The sequence below is a fragment of the Gavia stellata genome, chromosome 12 (assembly GCF_030936135.1).
Source record: "Gavia stellata isolate bGavSte3 chromosome 12, bGavSte3.hap2, whole genome shotgun sequence".
NCBI classification, from domain to species: domain Eukaryota; kingdom Metazoa; phylum Chordata; class Aves; order Gaviiformes; family Gaviidae; genus Gavia; species Gavia stellata.
The window spans coordinates 5,603,444-5,622,908 of record NC_082605.1 but is presented as its reverse complement, the minus strand read 5'-3'; the positions used below and the strand labels follow the sequence as shown (position 1 = coordinate 5,622,908).

The 19,465-nt window shown below is 62.4% G+C and overlaps 3 protein-coding genes across 3 annotated transcripts; all 3 read right to left on the bottom strand.

Moving 5' to 3' along the window:
• Window positions 1–2,157: 2,157 nt before the first annotated feature.
• LOC132317926 (PHD finger protein 7-like) lies at window positions 2,158–5,370 on the bottom strand. The gene is made up of 10 exons (XM_059823448.1): window positions 5,340–5,370; window positions 4,911–5,002; window positions 4,716–4,817; window positions 4,311–4,435; window positions 4,067–4,229; window positions 3,874–3,980; window positions 3,544–3,657; window positions 3,273–3,391; window positions 3,050–3,107; window positions 2,158–2,620 (listed from the first exon to the last, which is right to left on the bottom strand). Exons 1-10 carry the CDS (start codon window positions 5,368–5,370, stop codon window positions 2,158–2,160), a joined length of 1,374 nt encoding a protein of 457 aa, XP_059679431.1.
• Window positions 5,371–6,615: 1,245 nt separating this feature from the next.
• Window positions 6,616–11,616, bottom strand: LOC132317925 (PHD finger protein 7-like). The gene is given in 11 exon segments (XM_059823447.1): window positions 6,616–6,674; window positions 8,744–9,334; window positions 9,519–9,637; window positions 9,790–9,903; window positions 10,120–10,257; window positions 10,259–10,306; window positions 10,308–10,475; window positions 10,557–10,681; window positions 10,962–11,063; window positions 11,157–11,248; window positions 11,586–11,616. Coding segments are annotated over 11 exon segments (1,587 nt in total).
• A 1,245-nt stretch (window positions 11,617–12,861) lies between these two features.
• LOC132317924 (PHD finger protein 7-like) lies at window positions 12,862–17,862 on the bottom strand. Its single transcript, XM_059823446.1, is given in 11 exon segments — window positions 12,862–12,920; window positions 14,990–15,580; window positions 15,765–15,883; window positions 16,036–16,149; window positions 16,366–16,503; window positions 16,505–16,552; window positions 16,554–16,721; window positions 16,803–16,927; window positions 17,208–17,309; window positions 17,403–17,494; window positions 17,832–17,862. Coding segments are annotated over 11 exon segments (1,587 nt in total).
• Window positions 17,863–19,465: the final 1,603 nt, after the last annotated feature.

The following is a 19,465-nucleotide window of genomic DNA, read 5'->3' as shown; positions in this document are numbered from 1 at the left end:
AGGCTGGATCGCTGGGCCGAGGGTTTGCAAGCGTTTCAGCAACAGGCTGCCCAGGGAAGTGGTTGAGTCACCTTCCCTGGAGGTATTTAAAAGACATGCAGACGGGGCGCTTAGGGACATGGTTTGGTGGTGGACTTGGCAGGGTTAGGTTAACGGTTGGACTCGATGCTTTTAAGGGTCTTTTCCAACCTGAATGACCCTATGATTCTAATTGCCATTCAATTATTGCTTAATCGCCATTTGATTACCATTTGATTGTCATTCCATCATCGATTACTTACCATTTGATCACCGCTTGATCATTAATAAAAGCCTTCTAGTTAACCCCACAACGAGGACTGCTCTGAATAATTCACCTGCGACACCAGGACAAAAACCAGACAGTGTCTCAGGCGCCACCGGAGTAGGAAAAGAGGAATGCGAAATCCAGCATTGGAGAATCCAGGTCTGAAACGCAATTCAGGACTGAGAGAAACCTGAAAGCCCCAGAAGCCCTTCCACAATACTAGCTGGCCGACACTGCTGAGAGTGCCTAGAGGCTGCCCAGGCTGCCTCCTTCAGCTCCTGCTTTCAGAGTGTCCTCAGCCATCCTCTTCTACCAGCCACCTTGCAAGCCAAACTCTGCTGCTCAGGGTTTCCTTCTCAGCAGGCTTTCTGAGGTTTCGCTCGGCCTTCCTTTCGACGCCAGGGCGTTCCAGAGCTCCGTTAGCGAGGTGCCCACAGAGGTGGCCGGTGCCAGGCAACAAGCACCTCCGTTCAGAGCGAGGCCGTGCGTGACCACAGCTCTTGGGCCAGCTCCATTCGAGCTCCGGTGCTCGGGAGTGCCTGGGAGCTCACGTCGCACTCCCCCTGAAGAGCCCTGCCTGTTCTGGCCGTGTCTAGACCTCACGTCTTCCCAATCACAGCAGTCAAGAACAGAAGGACAAAGTGCTGCCACCGAGTTCTCTTTGGGACCCTCGAGACCTCCTTTCCTTCCTCATTGCCTCTTTGCTGGCAGAAAAGCCCATCAGGTCTCCCAGGTTCCCCTGCCTTCCTCAGAGAGGACAGCTGCTGCCTCATGTAACGAATCCCCTTTCATGCTGCATTAAGGCCTGTCAGGAAGGCACACACCTTAAGACCACCTGTAGTTTGCCTGACGAGCAGAGGGTTGTTCAAATTTGCACGGCCACCCCACGGGATTTCCTTCGCGCTTTGCTCACCGGGATTCTATGCTTCAGCCTTCTAGCTCTCCGCCAACGCCACAGAGCCCTTCAGCAGTCACTCTGCAAGCGAATCTTTTCTCCTTCCTGCACTGGAAAGGTACTTGCTGGTCTCCAACAGGAGGGAAATCCTTTCGGATGACTGACATTTCCCAGGCCCCCCATTACCCTTCTGTAGAGCGCATGGGATGTTCTTGCTCTCAAGGGCGTACGAGGGGACTCAAGGCCTCAGTAGCAGGTACCGCTCTGACCCTCCTGAACTCTGTGGAGGAAATTCCTCACCAGGTGTTTGCAATGTCTGTGAAAAAAGGTTTTCTTGGCTTATACTGCCAGAAGGAAGCCTTCAGCTGGTCCAGCAGCAATCCTGTTGGGGAACAGGACGCGGCCCTGGGGAACGGGTGATGCCCTTTGGCTCCTGTAGAAACACAACCTGCAGAGATCTTCATGTCGCCAATACAGACGTGACACTGAAGGGAACTTTTAAAGAAAAGCAGCTTTGCCACTTTGCCACAATTCTCACTAACCTAGGCAAGGAGGCTAGGAAATGGGGTGTAGCCTTGTCCAGAACGCAACGGAGTTGAAGCGTGTCAAAAGTCGCTGGGGCCGGGGCGTGTGATTTTGGGGGGGTGAGCCGCGAGGGCCATGCCGGGTGGGCGGGCGCGGCCCACATTGCCGGGAGCCAGGCGGCCAGCCCCGGTCCCGGGGGTGGGTGTGAACTTCCCGCGGGGAAACTGAGCAGGCTGCGGGGCCAGCGAGGCCCGAAGCACGCGGCCATGGCGCTGGGCAGCTGGCCAAGGCCAGCCCGCAAGGAGGGAGGTCTAGGGAAGGTGCTGCCAAGCCCCGGGGAGAGGACAACCCTCCGGGCCCTGCCCCTAACGCTGCCCCTCGGGAAAGGGAGAGGAGGAGGAAGCCGACAAATGAGCGTGGAATCTCCCAGTGCAGAGGTTAACGGCCAACTTTATTGTGCCGGTGGAGGGGGAGGAGGGCCAGCACTCGGGGACGGCGCACGGCTGGTCTCGTGGCGGCATCCGGGCCGGCTGTATGGATTTTGGGCCCGACGCCGCAAGCGGGAGTGGTCTCGTGTCCGCACGGGCCCAGGGAGGCTGGAGCAGCTGCCGCTCTCGAGCGCTGGGAAGGCAGAGGAGGACCCCGATGGCAGCTGGCTGGCGGTGCTGGGGCTGCTGATGTCGGGTGCCGGGGAGCCGTGGGACGGCCCCAGTGCAGCCTGGTGAGGGGTCCTGCTCTCAGCGCTTGGTGCCGGGGCATGTCTGCTCTCACGGCGTCTTCTGGGCCGGCTGTAGGGAGTTTGGGCCCGACGTCGCAAGCGGGAGCGGTCTCGCACCCGCTTGGGCCCAGGTGGGCTGGAACGGCTGCTGCCCTCAAGCACTGGGGAGCCATGGGACGGCCCTGATGCTGCATGGCTCCCAGTGCTGGGGCTGCTGGCCTCCGGTGCTGGGGAGCCACAGGAAGACCCCGATGCTTCGTGGCTGCCGGTGCTGGGGCTGCTGGTCTCCGGTACCAGCGAGCTGTGGGACAGCCCCAGCACCGCCTGGCTGGGAGTGCTGCTCTCAGCACTCGGTGCTGGCGCACGGCTCCTGCCACCGTGTCTGCTGGGCCGGCTGTATGGTGTTTGGGCCCGACGTTGCAAGCGGGAGCGCTCTCGCACCCACTCGGGCCCAGGGGGGCTGGAGCGGAGGCTGTCCTGAAGTGGCAGGGAGCCCGATGGCGCCTGACTGGCACTGCTGGGGCTGCTGGTCTCTGGTGCTGGAGATCCGAGAGATTGCACCAATGCCGCCTGGCTGCTGGTGCTGGGGCTGCTGGTCTCGGGTGCCGGAGAGCCGTGGGAAAGCCCCGATCCTGACTGGCTGGCAGTGCTGGGGCCAGCAAGCTCCAAGGCGGCACTGGAGTCTGTAAGGGGAAGCGGGAAGGTCAAGGGCACGGACCCCAGGCCCAGGGCAGGATAGGCCCTCTGGGAGCAAAGAGGCTCTTCCAAGCCCACCCTGGGCACCCACCACCAGACCTTGCCTGGCCCCTGGCCCCAGCCCAGGGGCACGCGGGTGCTTTGCCTCTTACCGGTGCCCAGGCCAGCACAGCTGTTGCACTCCCAGCTGGCCGTGCTGTTCCCCGAGTAGGCGCAGCGTCTGTGGGTGCCCTCGGCAGCACAGGAGCAGCACAGGAGCAGTTGCCAGGGCCTGGGGAAGGAAACGGGTTCATGGCTGTGAGGACAGAGTGGCCGCAGCTCAGGACTGTCCGGCAGAGCTCTTGTTCTTAGTCCTTCCGCTTCGAGCCCCTGGCGAGACAGAGATCCCGTGCAGAGCTCCGGGGTGCAGCTTTGGCACCTTACCCCTCTTCTTCTGCCTGCTCCCTGCCTCCTGGACAAAGGCACTCGCTGGCATCGCAGCGGCCGTGCCTCTCATATAGTGCTGCGTATGCACGGCTGTTCTCCCATGATGGCAGCCTGATGAAGAAAGGAAACTTGATGAGCCCCTGCTGCCCCGGCATCAGGCAGATGCAGGGCATCCCTGCTCTTCCCCCCTGCCCTGTTTCCAACTCCTCCATGAAGCTGACGCCCAGACTCACGGGACAGCGCAGGGCCAGGACTGCAGGGGCAGCCCCTGGCACGGCACAGCGCTTGCACCCTCGTGTCCTGTGAGCCAGGCAGGGCGACACCAACCTGAAGGGGATTCGGATCCCCACGGTGAGCATTTCCAGGACAAACTCTTCCTTATCTCTACAGAGCGGGCACTGGAAGCAAGAAATGCCAGCGCGCGCAGCCTGTCCCTGCAGGAGAAACATAAGGAGCACGAGTGAGGCCCTGGTGCTGCTGAGCGCCTGCCGTGGCCCGGGGCCAAGGGAAGGGCTCCTACCTGGATGCAGCCCCTGTGGAACCAGGCGTGTTTGCACGCTGGGCACACCATAGTGCCGTAGGACTTTCTGTCCCCCACAGGGTCCAGGCAGATGAGGCAGGTGGTGTTCTCCTCCGGAGCCGCCTCCACTGCCTGCTCTGGGCGGTGCTCCCAGCAGAAGGACCTGGGGGAAGAGGAAAGGGATGGGCGAGGTGAGAACTGCTGGGTCCTTCCCCGGTGGTGGCGAGGAGGGGAGAGGAGGTACCTGTACTGAGGAAGGAACTGGGTGACGCATCCACCCTCCACGGCACAGGGGAGATGGAAGCTGCGGTCGCAGTCTGTCTCGTGGCAGGTGATGGCGGCCCCATTCTCGCCACAGACGAAGCAGGCCTGGAAAGGGCAGAGCAGCCCCCATCAGTGGCAGCCTCAGGGCCTCCACCGCCAGCCCCACTCCTCCGGGCAGGGCGCAGGATGCGGCCGCTGCTGGGACACAGCCCGCAGACGTGCCTGGTGGCCGAGGCACCTGTGCTGGGGCCTCTGTGGAGCTGCTGGGAGCAAGACTTTTGTCCCAGAGCTGGTTGGAAGGGCTGGGATTTCTTTCTCGGGGCCTGGGCTAAGCTGCCGCAACCCTCTCCTGGCACAAATCTCCCTGTTCTTGTCGGGTCCTCACCTTCCGCGCTGCCTGCTGGATGGTGCGTCGAATATCCTCAGGGAGAAATCCCATGAGTCCTAATTCCTGGAGCTGTTGCTGATAAAGCTCGTTGGCGAAAAACTGCAGAAGAGGAAAGACGAGGGAGGAGCTGATGAGGCGAGTGTGGCAGGGACTGCCTGTGGAAAAGCTGGAAGGAGCCCCGGAGAAACTCACCAGGCAAAACACGTGGGCACAGAGCCCTTCCTTCTCCAGTTTGCACCCACAGATGTCCGGGTCAGCCTCTGCTCGGCGACACAGCATGCACGCTGGAGGGGAGAGAGCAAATGGCAGCGGGAATGAGCACCTCTGCGGGGCCGGGGGCAGCGTCCCTGCGGGATTGCCCCCGAGGGCCTGCTCTGTCCCTGCCTAGCTGGCTGTTGGGCAGGGCCGGAGGCCTTGGAGAGGAAGGGGGCATTGCAGGCCCGGGTGTCCCAGCAGGCGCCCACTGCCCAGCCTGGGCCGGGCTTGCTGAGGCAAGGAGGGGCCCTGCCCCGGGGCGGTTGGGGAGCTCCTGCCTCCCTCGCCCTGCCACCGCTCTCGGCCCCACGCTGACCGCCCCGACAACCCCTCTGCCAGGCTGCGGGAGGGGTACGTTGCTCTCACCCTGCTCCGTCGAGGCGGGGGCCCTCTCCATCCTTGCGGACATGGCACACATCAACAGTGAGCGTTTGGAGAGTCTCTGTCCCAGCAGCGCCGGGGTGTCTCCTCCAGATGCTCCTCTGCTGACTCTGAGGGAGAAGCGAGGCGCGGGTGAGCTTGCAGCACAGGCCCAGAGCCCCGAGACGTGGGGCCCCCCTCCTCCCTCGGCAGCCCCGCGCAAGCCCCGTCCCTCCCCTCACCTCACCAGGTCGCACTGGCGCACGGCCTGAGCCCAGCGCTCCTTTTTGTGGGCTTGGCCCCGCGGGTCACAGTGCCCGTTGTGACATCAGCACCGCTGGCCTGCCTGCGCCCCAAATACGGGCAGGGACGGGCTCGGCCACCTGCCACCCGCTCCGAGACGGCCGCCGCCTCACAGGGGTGGGTGTGAAGTGCCCAGGCGGGGGCCCGAGCCCTCGGCACCCGCGTAACCGGGGCGGCTGCTCCTGCAGTACTGCCTCTGGTTCTGGGCTCCCCGGCAGAGGGGCCAGAAGCCACCGTTGAGCCGTGCCCACGCTCACACGTCCCATCCGCTCAGACGCGGTGGGTGGCCGGGGCACAGCACAGGGCCTCGGGACGGCACCTAAGTGTCGCAGGTGGCCCAACGTCTTTCCCCTGAGCTCCTCAGCGCTTTGGTGATGTGCTGCCTCCAGAACAAAAAGCAGCGGGTCCGCAAGCTGGGGAGTCACGGCGGAAATGGCCTTTTTCCATGGCAATAAACTGCCTTTCAGAGTCAGTGTGCGCCTTTCCTGGGTGGGGTAGGAAACTGCAAGCGGCTGTGGGGCAGCTTTGGAGGTGGTGGGTGGGAGCGTTGATCTGTTTGAGGGTAGAATGGCTCTACAGAGGGATCTGGACAGGCTGGATCGCTGGGCCGAGGGTTTGCAAGCATTTCAGCAACAGGCTGCCCAGGGAAGTGGTTGAGTCACCTTCCCTGGAGGTATTTAAAAGACATGCAGACGGGGCGCTTAGGGACATGGTTTGGTGGTGGACTTGGCAGGGTTAGGTTAACGGTTGGACTCGATGATCTTAAGGGTCTTTTCCAACCTGAATGACCCTATGATTCTAATTGCCATTCAATTATTGCTTAATCGCCATTTGATTACCATTTGATTGTCATTCCATCATCGATTACTTACCATTTGATCACCGCTTGATCATTAATAAAAGCCTTCTAGTTAACCCCACAACGAGGACTGCTCTGAATAATTCACCTGCGACACCAGGACAAAAACCAGACGGTGTCTCAGGCGCCACCGGAGTAGGAAAAGAGGAATGCGAAATCCAGCATTGGAGAATCCAGGTCTGAAACGCAATTCAGGACTGAGAGAAACCTGAAAGCCCCAGAAGCCCTTCCACAATACTAGCTGGCCGACACTGCTGAGAGTGCCTAGAGGCTGCCCAGGCTGCCTCCTTCAGCTCCTGCTTTCAGAGTGTCCTCAGCCATCCTCTTCTACCAGCCACCTTGCAAGCCAAACTCTGCTGCTCAGGGTTTCCTTCTCAGCAGGCTTTCTGAGGTTTCGCTCGGCCTTCCTTTCGACGCCAGGGCGTTCCAGAGCTCCGTTAGCGAGGTGCCCACAGAGGTGGCCGGTGCCAGGCAACAAGCACCTCCGTTCAGAGCGAGGCCGTGCGTGACCACAGCTCTTGGGCCAGCTCCATTCGAGCTCCGGTGCTCGGGAGTGCCTGGGAGCTCACGTCGCACTCCCCCTGAAGAGCCCTGCCTGTTCTGGCCGTGTCTAGACCTCACGTCTTCCCAATCACAGCAGTCAAGAACAGAAGGACAAAGTGCTGCCACCGAGTTCTCTTTGGGACCCTCGAGACCTCCTTTCCTTCCTCATTGCCTCTTTGCTGGCAGAAAAGCCCATCAGGTCTCCCAGGTTCCCCTGCCTTCCTCAGAGAGGACAGCTGCTGCCTCATGTAACGAATCCCCTTTCATGCTGCATTAAGGCCTGTCAGGAAGGCACACACCTTAAGACCACCTGTAGTTTGCCTGACGAGCAGAGGGTTGTTCAAATCTGCACGGCCACCCCACGGGATTTCCTTCGCGCTTTGCTCACCGGGATTCTATGCTTCAGCCTTCTAGCTCTCCGCCAACTCCACAGAGCCCTTCAGCAGTCACTCTGCAAGCGAATCTTTTCTCCTTCCTGCACTGGAAAGGTACTTGCTGGTCTCCAACAGGAGGGAAATCCTTTCGGATGACTGACATTTCCCAGGCCCCCCATTACCCTTCTGTAGAGCGCATGGGATGTTCTTGCTCTCAAGGGCGTACGAGGGGACTCAAGGCCTCAGTAGCAGGTACCGCTCTGACCCTCCTGAACTCTGTGGAGGAAATTCCTCACCAGGTGTTTGCAATGTCTGTGAAAAAAGGTTTTCTTGGCTTATACTGCCAGAAGGAAGCCTTCAGCTGGTCCAGCAGCAATCCTGTTGGGGAACAGGACGCGGCCCTGGGGAACGGGTGATGCCCTTTGGCTCCTGTAGAAACACAACCTGCAGAGATCTTCATGTCGCCAATACAGACGTGACACTGAAGGGAACTTTTAAAGAAAAGCAGCTTTGCCACTTTGCCACAATTCTCACTAACCTAGGCAAGGAGGCTAGGAAATGGGGTGTAGCCTTGTCCAGAACGCAACGGAGTTGAAGCGTGTCAAAAGTCGCTGGGGCCGGGGCGTGTGATTTTGGGGGGGTGAGCCGCGAGGGCCATGCCGGGTGGGCGGGCGCGGCCCACATTGCCGGGAGCCAGGCGGCCAGCCCCGGTCCCGGGGGTGGGTGTGAACTTCCCGCGGGGAAACTGAGCAGGCTGCGGGGCCAGCGAGGCCCGAAGCACACGGCCATGGCGCTGGGCAGCTGGCCAAGGCCAGCCCGCAAGGAAGGAGGTCTAGGGAAGGTGCTGCCAAGCCCCGGGGAGAGGACAACCCTCCGGGCCCTGCCCCTAACGCTGCCCCTCGGGAAAGGGAGAGGAGGAGGAAGCCGACAAATGAGCGTGGAATCTCCCAGTGCAGAGGTTAACGGCCAACTTTATTGTGCCGGTGGAGGGGGAGGAGGGCCAGCACTCGGGGACGGCGCACGGCTGGTCTCGTGGCGGCGTCTGGGCCGGCTGTATGGATTTTGGGCCCGACGCCGCAAGCGGGAGTGGTCTCGTGTCCGCACGGGCCCAGGGAGGCTGGAGCAGCTGCCGCTGTCGAGCGCTGGGAAGGCAGAGGAGGACCCCGATGGCAGCTGGCTGGCGGTGCTGGGGCTGCTGATGTCGGGTGCCGGGGAGCCGTGGGACGTCCCCAGCGCAGCCTGGCGGGGGCTCCTGCTCTCAGCGCTTGGTGCTGGGGCGCGTCTGCTCTCAGGGCGTCTTCTGGGCCGGCTGTAGGGAGTTTGGGCCCGACGTCGCAAGCGGGAGCGGTCTCGCACCCGCTTGGGCCCAGGTGGGCTGGAACGGCTGCTGCCCTCAAGCACTGGGGAGCCATGGGACGGCCCTGATGCTGCATGGCTCCCAGTGCTGGGGCTGCTGGCCTCCGGTGCTGGGGAGCCACAGGAAGACCCCGATGCTTCGTGGCTGCCGGTGCTGGGGCTGCTGGTCTCCGGTACCAGCGAGCTGTGGGACAGCCCCAGCACCGCCTGGCTGGGAGTGCTGCTCTCAGCACTCGGTGCTGGCGCACGGCTCCTGCCACCGTGTCTGCTGGGCCGGCTGTATGGTGTTTGGGCCCGACGTTGCAAGCGGGAGCGCTCTCGCACCCACTCGGGCCCAGGGGGGCTGGAGCGGAGGCTGTCCTGAAGTGGCAGGGAGCCCGATGGCGCCTGACTGGCACTGCTGGGGCTGCTGGTCTCTGGTGCTGGAGATCCGAGAGATTGCACCAATGCCGCCTGGCTGCTGGTGCTGGGGCTGCTGGTCTCGGGTGCCGGAGAGCCGTGGGAAAGCCCCGATCCTGACTGGCTGGCAGTGCTGGGGCCAGCAAGCTCCAAGGCGGCACTGGAGTCTGTAAGGGGAAGCGGGAAGGTCAAGGGCACGGCCCCCCAGGCCCAGGGCAGGATAGGCCAGTGCGGTGCGCCCGGCTGTCCGGGAGCAAAGAGGCTCTTCCAAGCCCACCCTGGGCACCCACCACCAGACCTTGCCTGGCCCCTGGCCCCAGCCCAGGGGCACGCGGGTGCTTTGCCTCTTACCGGTGCCCAGGCCAGCACAGCTGTTGCACTCCCAGCTGGCCGTGCTGTTCCCCGAGTAGGCGCAGCGTCTGTGGGTGCCCTCGGCAGCACAGGAGCAGCACAGGAGCAGTTGCCAGGGCCTGGGGAAGGAAACGGGTTCATGGCTGTGAGGACAGAGTGGCCGCAGCTCAGGACTGTCCGGCAGAGCTCTTGTTCTTAGTCCTTCCGCTTCGAGCCCCTGGCGAGACAGAGATCCCGTGCAGAGCTCCGGGGTGCAGCTTTGGCACCTTACCCCTCTTCTTCTGCCTGCTCCCTGCCTCCTGGACAAAGGCACTCGCTGGCATCGCAGCGGCCGTGCCTCTCATATAGTGCTGCGTATGCACGGCTGTTCTCCCATGATGGCAGCCTGATGAAGAAAGGAAACTTGATGAGCCCCTGCTGCCCCGGCATCAGGCAGATGCAGGGCATCCCTGCTCTTCCCCCCTGCCCTGTTTCCAACTCCTCCATGAAGCTGACGCCCAGACTCACGGGACAGCGCAGGGCCAGGACTGCAGGGGCAGCCCCTGGCACGGCACAGCGCTTGCACCCTCGTGTCCTGTGAGCCAGGCAGGGCGACACCAACCTGAAGGGGATTCGGATCCCCACGGTGAGCATTTCCAGGACAAACTCTTCCTTATCTCTACAGAGCGGGCACTGGAAGCAAGAAATGCCAGCGCGCGCAGCCTGTCCCTGCAGGAGAAACATAAGGAGCACGAGTGAGGCCCTGGTGCTGCTGAGCGCCTGCCGTGGCCCGGGGCCAAGGGAAGGGCTCCTACCTGGATGCAGCCCCTGTGGAACCAGGCGTGTTTGCACGCTGGGCACACCATAGTGCCGTAGGACTTTCTGTCCCCCACAGGGTCCAGGCAGATGAGGCAGGTGGTGTTCTCCTCCGGAGCCGCCTCCACTGCCTGCTCTGGGCGGTGCTCCCAGCAGAAGGACCTGGGGGAAGAGGAAAGGGATGGGCGAGGTGAGAACTGCTGGGTCCTTCCCCGGTGGTGGCGAGGAGGGGAGAGGAGGTACCTGTACTGAGGAAGGAACTGGGTGACGCATCCACCCTCCACGGCACAGGGGAGATGGAAGCTGCGGTCGCAGTCTGTCTCGTGGCAGGTGATGGCGGCCCCATTCTCGCCACAGACGAAGCAGGCCTGGAAAGGGCAGAGCAGCCCCCATCAGTGGCAGCCTCAGGGCCTCCACCGCCAGCCCCACACCTCCGGGCAGGGCGCAGGATGCGGCCGCTGCTGGGACACAGCCCGCAGACGTGCCTGGTGGCCGAGGCACCTGTGCTGGGGCCTCTGTGGAGCTGCTGGGAGCAAGACTTTTGTCCCAGAGCTGGTTGGAAGGGCTGGGATTTCTTTCTCGGGGCCTGGGCTAAGCTGCCGCAACCCTCTCCTGGCACAAATCTCCCTGTTCTTGTCGGGTCCTCACCTTCCGCGCTGCCTGCTGGATGGTGCGTCGAATATCCTCAGGGAGAAATCCCATGAGTCCTAATTCCTGGAGCTGTTGCTGATAAAGCTCGTTGGCGAAAAACTGCAGAAGAGGAAAGACGAGGGAGGAGCTGATGAGGCGAGTGTGGCAGGGACTGCCTGTGGAAAAGCTGGAAGGAGCCCCGGAGAAACTCACCAGGCAAAACACGTGGGCACAGAGCCCTTCCTTCTCCAGTTTGCACCCACAGATGTCCGGGTCAGCCTCTGCCCGGCGACACAGCATGCACGCTGGAGGGGAGAGAGCAAATGGCAGCGGGAATGAGCACCTCTGCGGGGCCGGGGGCAGCGTCCCTGCGGGATTGCCCCCGAGGGCCTGCTCTGTCCCTGCCTAGCTGGCTGATGGGCAGGTCCGGAGGCCTTGGAGAGGAAGGGGGCATTGCAGGCCCGGGTGTCCCAGCAGGCGCCCACTGCCCAGCCTGGGCCGGGCTTGCTGAGGCAAGGAGGGGCCCTGGCCCGGGGCGGTTGGGGAGCTCCTGCCTCCCTTGCCCTGCCACCGCTCTTGGCCCCACGCTGACCGCCCCGACAACCCCTCTGCCAGGCTGCGGGAGGGGTACGTTGCTCTCACCCTGCTCCGTCGAGGCGGGGGCCCTCTCCATCCTTGCGGACATGGCACACATCAACAGTGAGCGTTTGGAGAGTCTCTGTCCCAGCAGCGCCGGGGTGTCTCCTCCAGATGCTCCTCTGCTGACTCTGAGGGAGAAGCGAGGCGCAGGTGAGCTTGCAGCACAGGCCCAGAGCCCCGAGACGTGGGGCCCCCCTCCTCCCTCGGCAGCCCCGCGCAAGCCCCGTCCCTCCCCTCACCTCACCAGGTCGCACTGGCGCACGGCCTGAGCCCAGCGCTCCTTTTTGTGGGCTTGGCCCCGCGGGTCACAGTGCCCGTTGTGACATCAGCACCGCTGGCCTGCCTGCGCCCCAAATACGGGCAGGGACGGGCTCGGCCACCTGCCACCCGCTCCGAGACGGCCGCCGCCTCACAGGGGTGGGTGTGAAGTGCCCAGGCGGGGGCCCGAGCCCTCGGCACCCGCGTAACCGGGGCGGCTGCTCCTGCAGTACTGCCTCTGGTTCTGGGCTCCCCGGCAGAGGGGCCAGAAGCCACCGTTGAGCCGTGCCCACGCTCACACGTCCCATCCGCTCAGACGCGGTGAGTGGCCGGGGCACAGCACAGGGCCTCGGGACGGCACCTAAGTGTCGCAGGTGGCCCAACGTCTTTCCCCTGAGCTCCTCAGCGCTTTGGTGATGTGCTGCCTCCAGAACAAAAAGCAGCGGGTCCGCAAGCTGGGGAGTCACGGCGGAAATGGCCTTTTTCCATGGCAATAAACTGCCTTTCAGAGTCAGTGTGCGCCTTTCCTGGGTGGGGTAGGAAACTGCAAGCGGCTGTGGGGCAGCTTTGGAGGTGGTGGGTGGGAGCGTTGATCTGTTTGAGGGTAGAATGGCTCTACAGAGGGATCTGGACAGGCTGGATCGCTGGGCCGAGGGTTTGCAAGCATTTCAGCAACAGGCTGCCCAGGGAAGTGGTTGAGTCACCTTCCCTGGAGGTATTTAAAAGACATGCAGACGGGGCGCTTAGGGACATGGTTTGGTGGTGGACTTGGCAGGGTTAGGTTAACGGTTGGACTCGATGATCTTAAGGGTCTTTTCCAACCTGAATGACCCTATGATTCTAATTGCCATTCAATTATTGCTTAATCGCCATTTGATTACCATTTGATTGTCATTCCATCATCGATTACTTACCATTTGATCACCGCTTGATCATTAATAAAAGCCTTCTAGTTAACCCCACAACGAGGACTGCTCTGAATAATTCACCTGCGACACCAGGACAAAAACCAGACAGTGTCTCAGGCGCCACCGGAGTAGGAAAAGAGGAATGCGAAATCCAGCATTGGAGAATCCAGGTCTGAAACACAATTCAGGACTGAGAGAAACCTGAAAGCCCCAGAAGCCCTTCCACAATACTAGCTGGCCGACACTGCTGAGAGTGCCTAGAGGCTGCCCAGGCTGCCTCCTTCAGCTCCTGCTTTCAGAGTGTCCTCAGCCATCCTCTTCTACCAGCCACCTTGCAAGCCAAACTCTGCTGCTCAGGGTTTCCTTCTCAGCAGGCTTTCTGAGGTTTCGCTCGGCCTTCCTTTCGACGCCAGGGCGTTCCAGAGCTCCGTTAGCGAGGTGCCCACAGAGGTGGCCGGTGCCAGGCAACAAGCATCTCCGTTCAGAGCGAGGCCGTGCGTGTCCACAGCTCTTGGGCCAGCTCCATTCGAGCTCCGGTGCTCGGGAGTGCCTGGGAGCTCACGTCGCACTCCCCCTGAAGAGCCCTGCCTGTTCTGGCCGTGTCTAGACCTCACGTCTTCCCAATCACAGCAGTCAAGAACAGAAGGACAAAGTGCTGCCACCGAGTTCTCTTTGGGACCCTCGAGACCTCCTTTCCTTCCTCATTGCCTCTTTGCTGGCAGAAAAGCCCATCAGGTCTCCCAGGTTCCCCTGCCTTCCTCAGAGAGGACAGCTGCTGCCTCATGTAACGAATCCCCTTTCATGCTGCATTAAGGCCTGTCAGGAAGGCACACACCTTAAGACCACCTGTAGTTTGCCTGACGAGCAGAGGGTTGTTCAAATCTGCACGGCCACCCCACGGGATTTCCTTCGCGCTTTGCTCACCGGGATTCTATGCTTCAGCCTTCTAGCTCTCCGCCAACTCCACAGAGCCCTTCAGCAGTCACTCTGCAAGCAAATCTTTTCTTCTTCCTGCACTGGAAAGGTACTTGCTGGTCTCCAACAGGAGGGAAATCCTTTCGGATGACTGACATTTCCCAGGCCCCCCATTACCCTTCCGTAGAGCGTATGGGATGTTCTTGCTCTCAAGGGCGTACGAGGGGACTCAAGGCCTCAGTAGCAGGTACCGCTCTGACCCTCCTGAACTCTGTGGAGGAAATTCCTCACCAGGTGTTTGCAATGTCTGTGCAAAAAGGTTTTCTTGGCTTACACTGCAAGAAGGAAGCCTTCAGCTGGTCCAGCAGCAATCCTGTTGGGGAACAGGACGCGGCCCTGGGGAACGGGTGATGCCCTTTGGCTCCTGTAGAAACACAACCTGCAGAGATCTTCATGTCGCCAATACAGACGTGACACTGAAGGGAACTTTTAAAGAAAAGCAGCTTTGCCACTTTGCCACAATTCTCACTAACCTAGGCAAGGAGGCTAGGAAATGGGGTGTAGCCTTGTCCAGAACGCAACGGAGTTGAAGCGTGTCAAAAGTCGCTGGGGCCGGGGCGTGTGATTTTGGGGGGGTGAGCCGCGAGGGCCATGCCGGGTGGGCGGGCGCGGCCCACATTGCCGGGAGCCAGGCGGCCAGCCCCGGTCCCGGGGGTGGGTGTGAACTTCCCGCGGGGAAACTGAGCAGGCTGCGGGGCCAGCGAGGCCCGAAGCACATGGCCATGGCACTGGGCAGCCGGCCAAGGCCAGCCCGCAAGGAGGGAGGTCTAGGGAAGGTGCTGCCAAGCCCCGGGGAGAGGACAACCCTCCGGGCCCTGCCCCTAACGCTGCCCCTCGGGAAAGGGAGAGGAGGAGGAAGCCGACAAATGAGCGTGGAATCTCCCAGTGCAGAGGTTAACGGCCAACTTTATTGTGCCGGTGGAGGGGGAGGAGGGCCAGCACTCGGGGACGGCGCACGGCTGGTCTCGTGGCGGCGTCCGGGCCGGCTGTATGGATTTTGGGCCCGACGCCGCAAGCGGGAGTGGTCTCGTGTCCGCACGGGCCCAGGGAGGCTGGAGCAGCTGCCGCTGTCGAGCGCTGGGAAGGCAGAGGAGGACCCCGATGGCAGCTGGCTGGCGGTGCTGGGGCTGCTGATGTCGGGTGCCGGGGAGCCGTGGGACGTCCCCAGCGCAGCCTGGCGGGGGCTCCTGCTCTCAGCGCTTGGTGCTGGGGCGCGTCTGCTCTCAGGGCGTCTTCTGGGCCGGCTGTAGGGAGTTTGGGCCCGACGTCGCAAGCGGGAGCGGTCTCGCACCCGCTTGGGCCCAGGTGGGCTGGAACGGCTGCTGCCCTCAAGCACTGGGGAGCCATGGGACGGCCCTGATGCTGCATGGCTCCCAGTGCTGGGGCTGCTGGCCTCCGGTGCTGGGGAGCCACAGGAAGACCCCGATGCTTCGTGGCTGCCGGTGCTGGGGCTGCTGGTCTCCGGTACCAGCGAGCTGTGGGACAGCCCCAGCACCGCCTGGCTGGGAGTGCTGCTCTCAGCACTCGGTGCTGGCGCACGGCTCCTGCCACCGTGTCTGCTGGGCCGGCTGTATGGTGTTTGGGCCCGACGTTGCAAGCGGGAGCGCTCTCGCACCCACTCGGGCCCAGGGGGGCTGGAGCGGAGGCTGTCCTGAAGTGGCAGGGAGCCCGATGGCGCCTGACTGGCACTGCTGGGGCTGCTGGTCTCTGGTGCTGGAGATCCGAGAGATTGCACCAATGCCGCCTGGCTGCTGGTGCTGGGGCTGCTGGTCTCGGGTGCCGGAGAGCCGTGGGAAAGCCCCGATCCTGACTGGCTGGCAGTGCTGGGGCCAGCAAGCTCCAAGGCGGCACTGGAGTCTGTAAGGGGAAGCGGGAAGGTCAAGGGCACGGCCCCCCAGGCCCAGGGCAGGATAGGCCAGTGCGGTGCGCCCGGCTGTCCGGGAGCAAAGAGGCTCTTCCAAGCCCACCCTGGGCACCCACCACCAGACCTTGCCTGGCCCCTGGCCCCAGCCCAGGGGCACGCGGGTGCTTTGCCTCTTACCGGTGCCCAGGCCAGCACAGCTGTTGCACTCCCAGCTGGCCGTGCTGTTCCCCGAGTAGGCGCAGCGTCTGTGGGTGCCCTCGGCAGCACAGGAGCAGCACAGGAGCAGTTGCCAGGGCCTGGGGAAGGAAACGGGTTCATGGCTGTGAGGACAGAGTGGCCGCAGCTCAGGACTGTCCGGCAGAGCTCTTGTTCTTAGTCCTTCCGCTTCGAGCCCCTGGCGAGACAGAGATCCCGTGCAGAGCTCCGGGGTGCAGCTTTGGCACCTTACCCCTCTTCTTCTGCCTGCTCCCTGCCTCCTGGACAAAGGCACTCGCTGGCATCGCAGCGGCCGTGCCTCTCATATAGTGCTGCGTATGCACGGCTGTTCTCCCATGATGGCAGCCTGATGAAGAAAGGAAACTTGATGAGCCCCTGCTGCCCCGGCATCAGGCAGATGCAGGGCATCCCTGCTCTTCCCCCCTGCCCTGTTTCCAACTCCTCCATGAAGCTGACGCCCAGACTCACGGGACAGCGCAGGGCCAGGACTGCAGGGGCAGCCCCTGGCACGGCACAGCGCTTGCACCCTCGTGTCCTGTGAGCCAGGCAGGGCGACACCAACCTGAAGGGGATTCGGATCCCCACGGTGAGCATTTCCAGGACAAACTCTTCCTTATCTCTACAGAGCGGGCACTGGAAGCAAGAAATGCCAGCGCGCGCAGCCTGTCCCTGCAGGAGAAACATAAGGAGCACGAGTGAGGCCCTGGTGCTGCTGAGCGCCTGCCGTGGCCCGGGGCCAAGGGAAGGGCTCCTACCTGGATGCAGCCCCTGTGGAACCAGGCGTGTTTGCACGCTGGGCACACCATAGTGCCGTAGGACTTTCTGTCCCCCACAGGGTCCAGGCAGATGAGGCAGGTGGTGTTCTCCTCCGGAGCCGCCTCCACTGCCTGCTCTGGGCGGTGCTCCCAGCAGAAGGACCTGGGGGAAGAGGAAAGGGATGGGCGAGGTGAGAACTGCTGGGTCCTTCCCCGGTGGTGGCGAGGAGGGGAGAGGAGGTACCTGTACTGAGGAAGGAACTGGGTGACGCATCCACCCTCCACGGCACAGGGGAGATGGAAGCTGCGGTCGCAGTCTGTCTCGTGGCAGGTGATGGCGGCCCCATTCTCGCCACAGACGAAGCAGGCCTGGAAAGGGCAGAGCAGCCCCCATCAGTGGCAGCCTCAGGGCCTCCACCGCCAGCCCCACACCTCCGGGCAGGGCGCAGGATGCGGCCGCTGCTGGGACACAGCCCGCAGACGTGCCTGGTGGCCGAGGCACCTGTGCTGGGGCCTCTGTGGAGCTGCTGGGAGCAAGACTTTTGTCCCAGAGCTGGTCGGAAGGGCTGGGATTTCTTTCTCGGGGCCTGGGCTAAGCTGCTGCAACCCTCTCCTGGCACAAATCTCCCTGTTCTTGTCGGGTCCTCACCTTCCGCGCTGCCTGCTGGATGGTGCGTCGAATATCCTCAGGGAGAAATCCCATGAGTCCTAATTCCTGGAGCTGTTGCTGATAAAGCTCGTTGGCAAAAAACTGCAGAAGAGGAAAGACGAGGGAGGAGCTGATGAGGCGAGTGTGGCAGGGACTGCCTGTGGAAAAGCTGGAAGGAGCCCCGGAGAAACTCACCAGGCAAAACACGTGGGCACAGAGCCCTTCCTTCTCCAGTTTGCACCCACAGATGTCCGGGTCAGCCTCTGCCCGGCGACACAGCATGCACGCTGGAGGGGAGAGAGCAAATGGCAGCGGGAATGAGCACCTCTGCGGGGCCGGGGGCAGCGTCCCTGCGGGATTGCCCCCGAGGGCCTGCTCTGTCCCTGCCTAGCTGGCTGATGGGCAGGGCCGGAGGCCTTGGAGAGGAAGGGGGCATTGCAGGCCCGGGTGTCCCAGCAGGCGCCCACTGCCCAGCCTGGGCCGGGCTTGCTGAGGCAAGGAGGGGCCCTGGCCCGGGGCGGTTGGGGAGCTCCTGCCTCCCTCGCCCTGCCACCGCTCTCGGCCCCACGCTGACCGCCCCGACAACCCCTCTGCCAGGCTGCGGGAGGGGTACGTTGCTCTCACCCTGCTCCGTCGAGGCGGGGGCCCTCTCCATCCTTGCGGACATGGCACACATCAACAGTGAGCGTTTGGAGAGTCTCTGTCCCAGCAGCGCCGGGGTGTCTCCTCCAGATGCTCCTCTGCTGACTCTGAGGGAGAAGCGAGGCGCAGGTGAGCTTGCAGCACAGGCCCAGAGCCCCGAGACGTGGGGCCCCCCTCCTCCCTCGGCAGCCCCGCGCAAGCCCCGTCCCTCCCCTCACCTCACCAGGTCGCACTGGCGCACGGCCTGAGCCCAGCGCTCCTTTTTGTGGGCTTGGCCCCGCGGGTCACAGTGCCCGCTGTGACATCAGCACCGCTGGCCTGCCTGCGCCCCAAATACGGGCAGGGACGGGCTCGGCCACCTGCCACCCGCTCCGAGACGGCCGCCGCCTCACAGGGGTGGCTGTGAAGTGCCCAGGCGGGGGCCCGAGCCCTCGGCACCCGCGTAACCGGGGCGGCTGCTCCTGCAGTACTGCCTCTGGTTCTGGGCTCCCCGGCAGAGGGGCCAGAAGCCACCGTTGAGCCGTGCCCACGCTCACACGTCCCATCCGCTCAGACGCGGTGAGTGGCCGGGGCACAGCACAGGGCCTCGGGACGGCACCTAAGTGTCGCAGGTGGCCCAACGTCTTTCCCCTGAGCTCCTCAGCGCTTTGGTGATGTGCTGCCTCCAGAACAAAAAGCAGCGGGTCCGCAAGCTGGGGAGTCACGGCGGAAATGGCCTTTTTCCATGGCAATAAACTGCCTTTCAGAGTCAGTGTGCGCCTTTCCTGGGTGGGGTAGGAAACTGCAAGCGGCTGTGGGGCAGCTTTGGAGGTGGTGGGTGGGAGCGTTGATCTGTTTGAGGGTAGAATGGCTCTACAGAGGGATCTGGACAGGCTGGATCGCTGGGCCGAGGGTTTGCAAGCATTTCAGCAACAGGCTGCCCAGGGAAGTGGTTGAGTCACCTTCCCTGGAGGTATTTAAAAGACATGCAGACGGGGCGCTTAGGGACATGGTTTGGTGGTGGACTTGGCAGGGTTAGGTTAACGGTTGGACTCGATGATCTTAAGGGTCTTTTCCAACCTGAATGACCCTATGATTCTAATTGCCATTCAATTATTGCTTAATCGCCATTTGATTACCATTTGATTGTCATTCCATCATCGATTACTTACCATTTGATCACCGCTTGATCATTAATAAAAGCCTTCTAGTTAACCCCACAACGAGGACTGCTCTGAATAATTCACCTGCGACACCAGGACAAAAACCAGACAGTGTCTCAGGCGCCACCGGAGTAGGAAAAGAGGAATGCGAAATCCAGCATTGGAGAATCCAGGTCTGAAACGCAATTCAGGACTGAGAGAAACCTGAAAGCCCCAGAAGCCCTTCCACAATACTAGCTGGCCGACACTGCTGAGAGTGCCTAGAGGCTGCCCAGGCTGCCTCCTTCAGCTCCTGCTTTCAGAGTGTCCTCAGCCATCCTCTTCTACCAGCCACCTTGCAAGCCAAACTCTGCTGCTCAGGGTTTCCTTCTCAGCAGGCTTTCTGAGGTTTCGCTCGGCCTTCCTTTCGACGCCAGGGCGTTCCAGAGCTCCGTTAGCGAGGTGCCCACAGAGGTGGCCGGTGCCAGGCAACAA

Coding starts and splice junctions, on each gene's coding strand:
- LOC132317926 (XM_059823448.1), bottom strand. CDS start 5,370: ATGGAGAGGGCCCCCGCCTCGACGGAGCAGG. Junction 4,818..4,910: donor GTGCCCACGTGTTTTGCCTG/GTGAGTTTCTCC, acceptor CCTCTTCTGCAG/TTTTTCGCCAACGAGCTTTA. Junction 4,436..4,715: donor TCCAGCAGGCAGCGCGGAAG/GTGAGGACCCGA, acceptor TGCCCTTTCCAG/GCCTGCTTCGTCTGTGGCGA.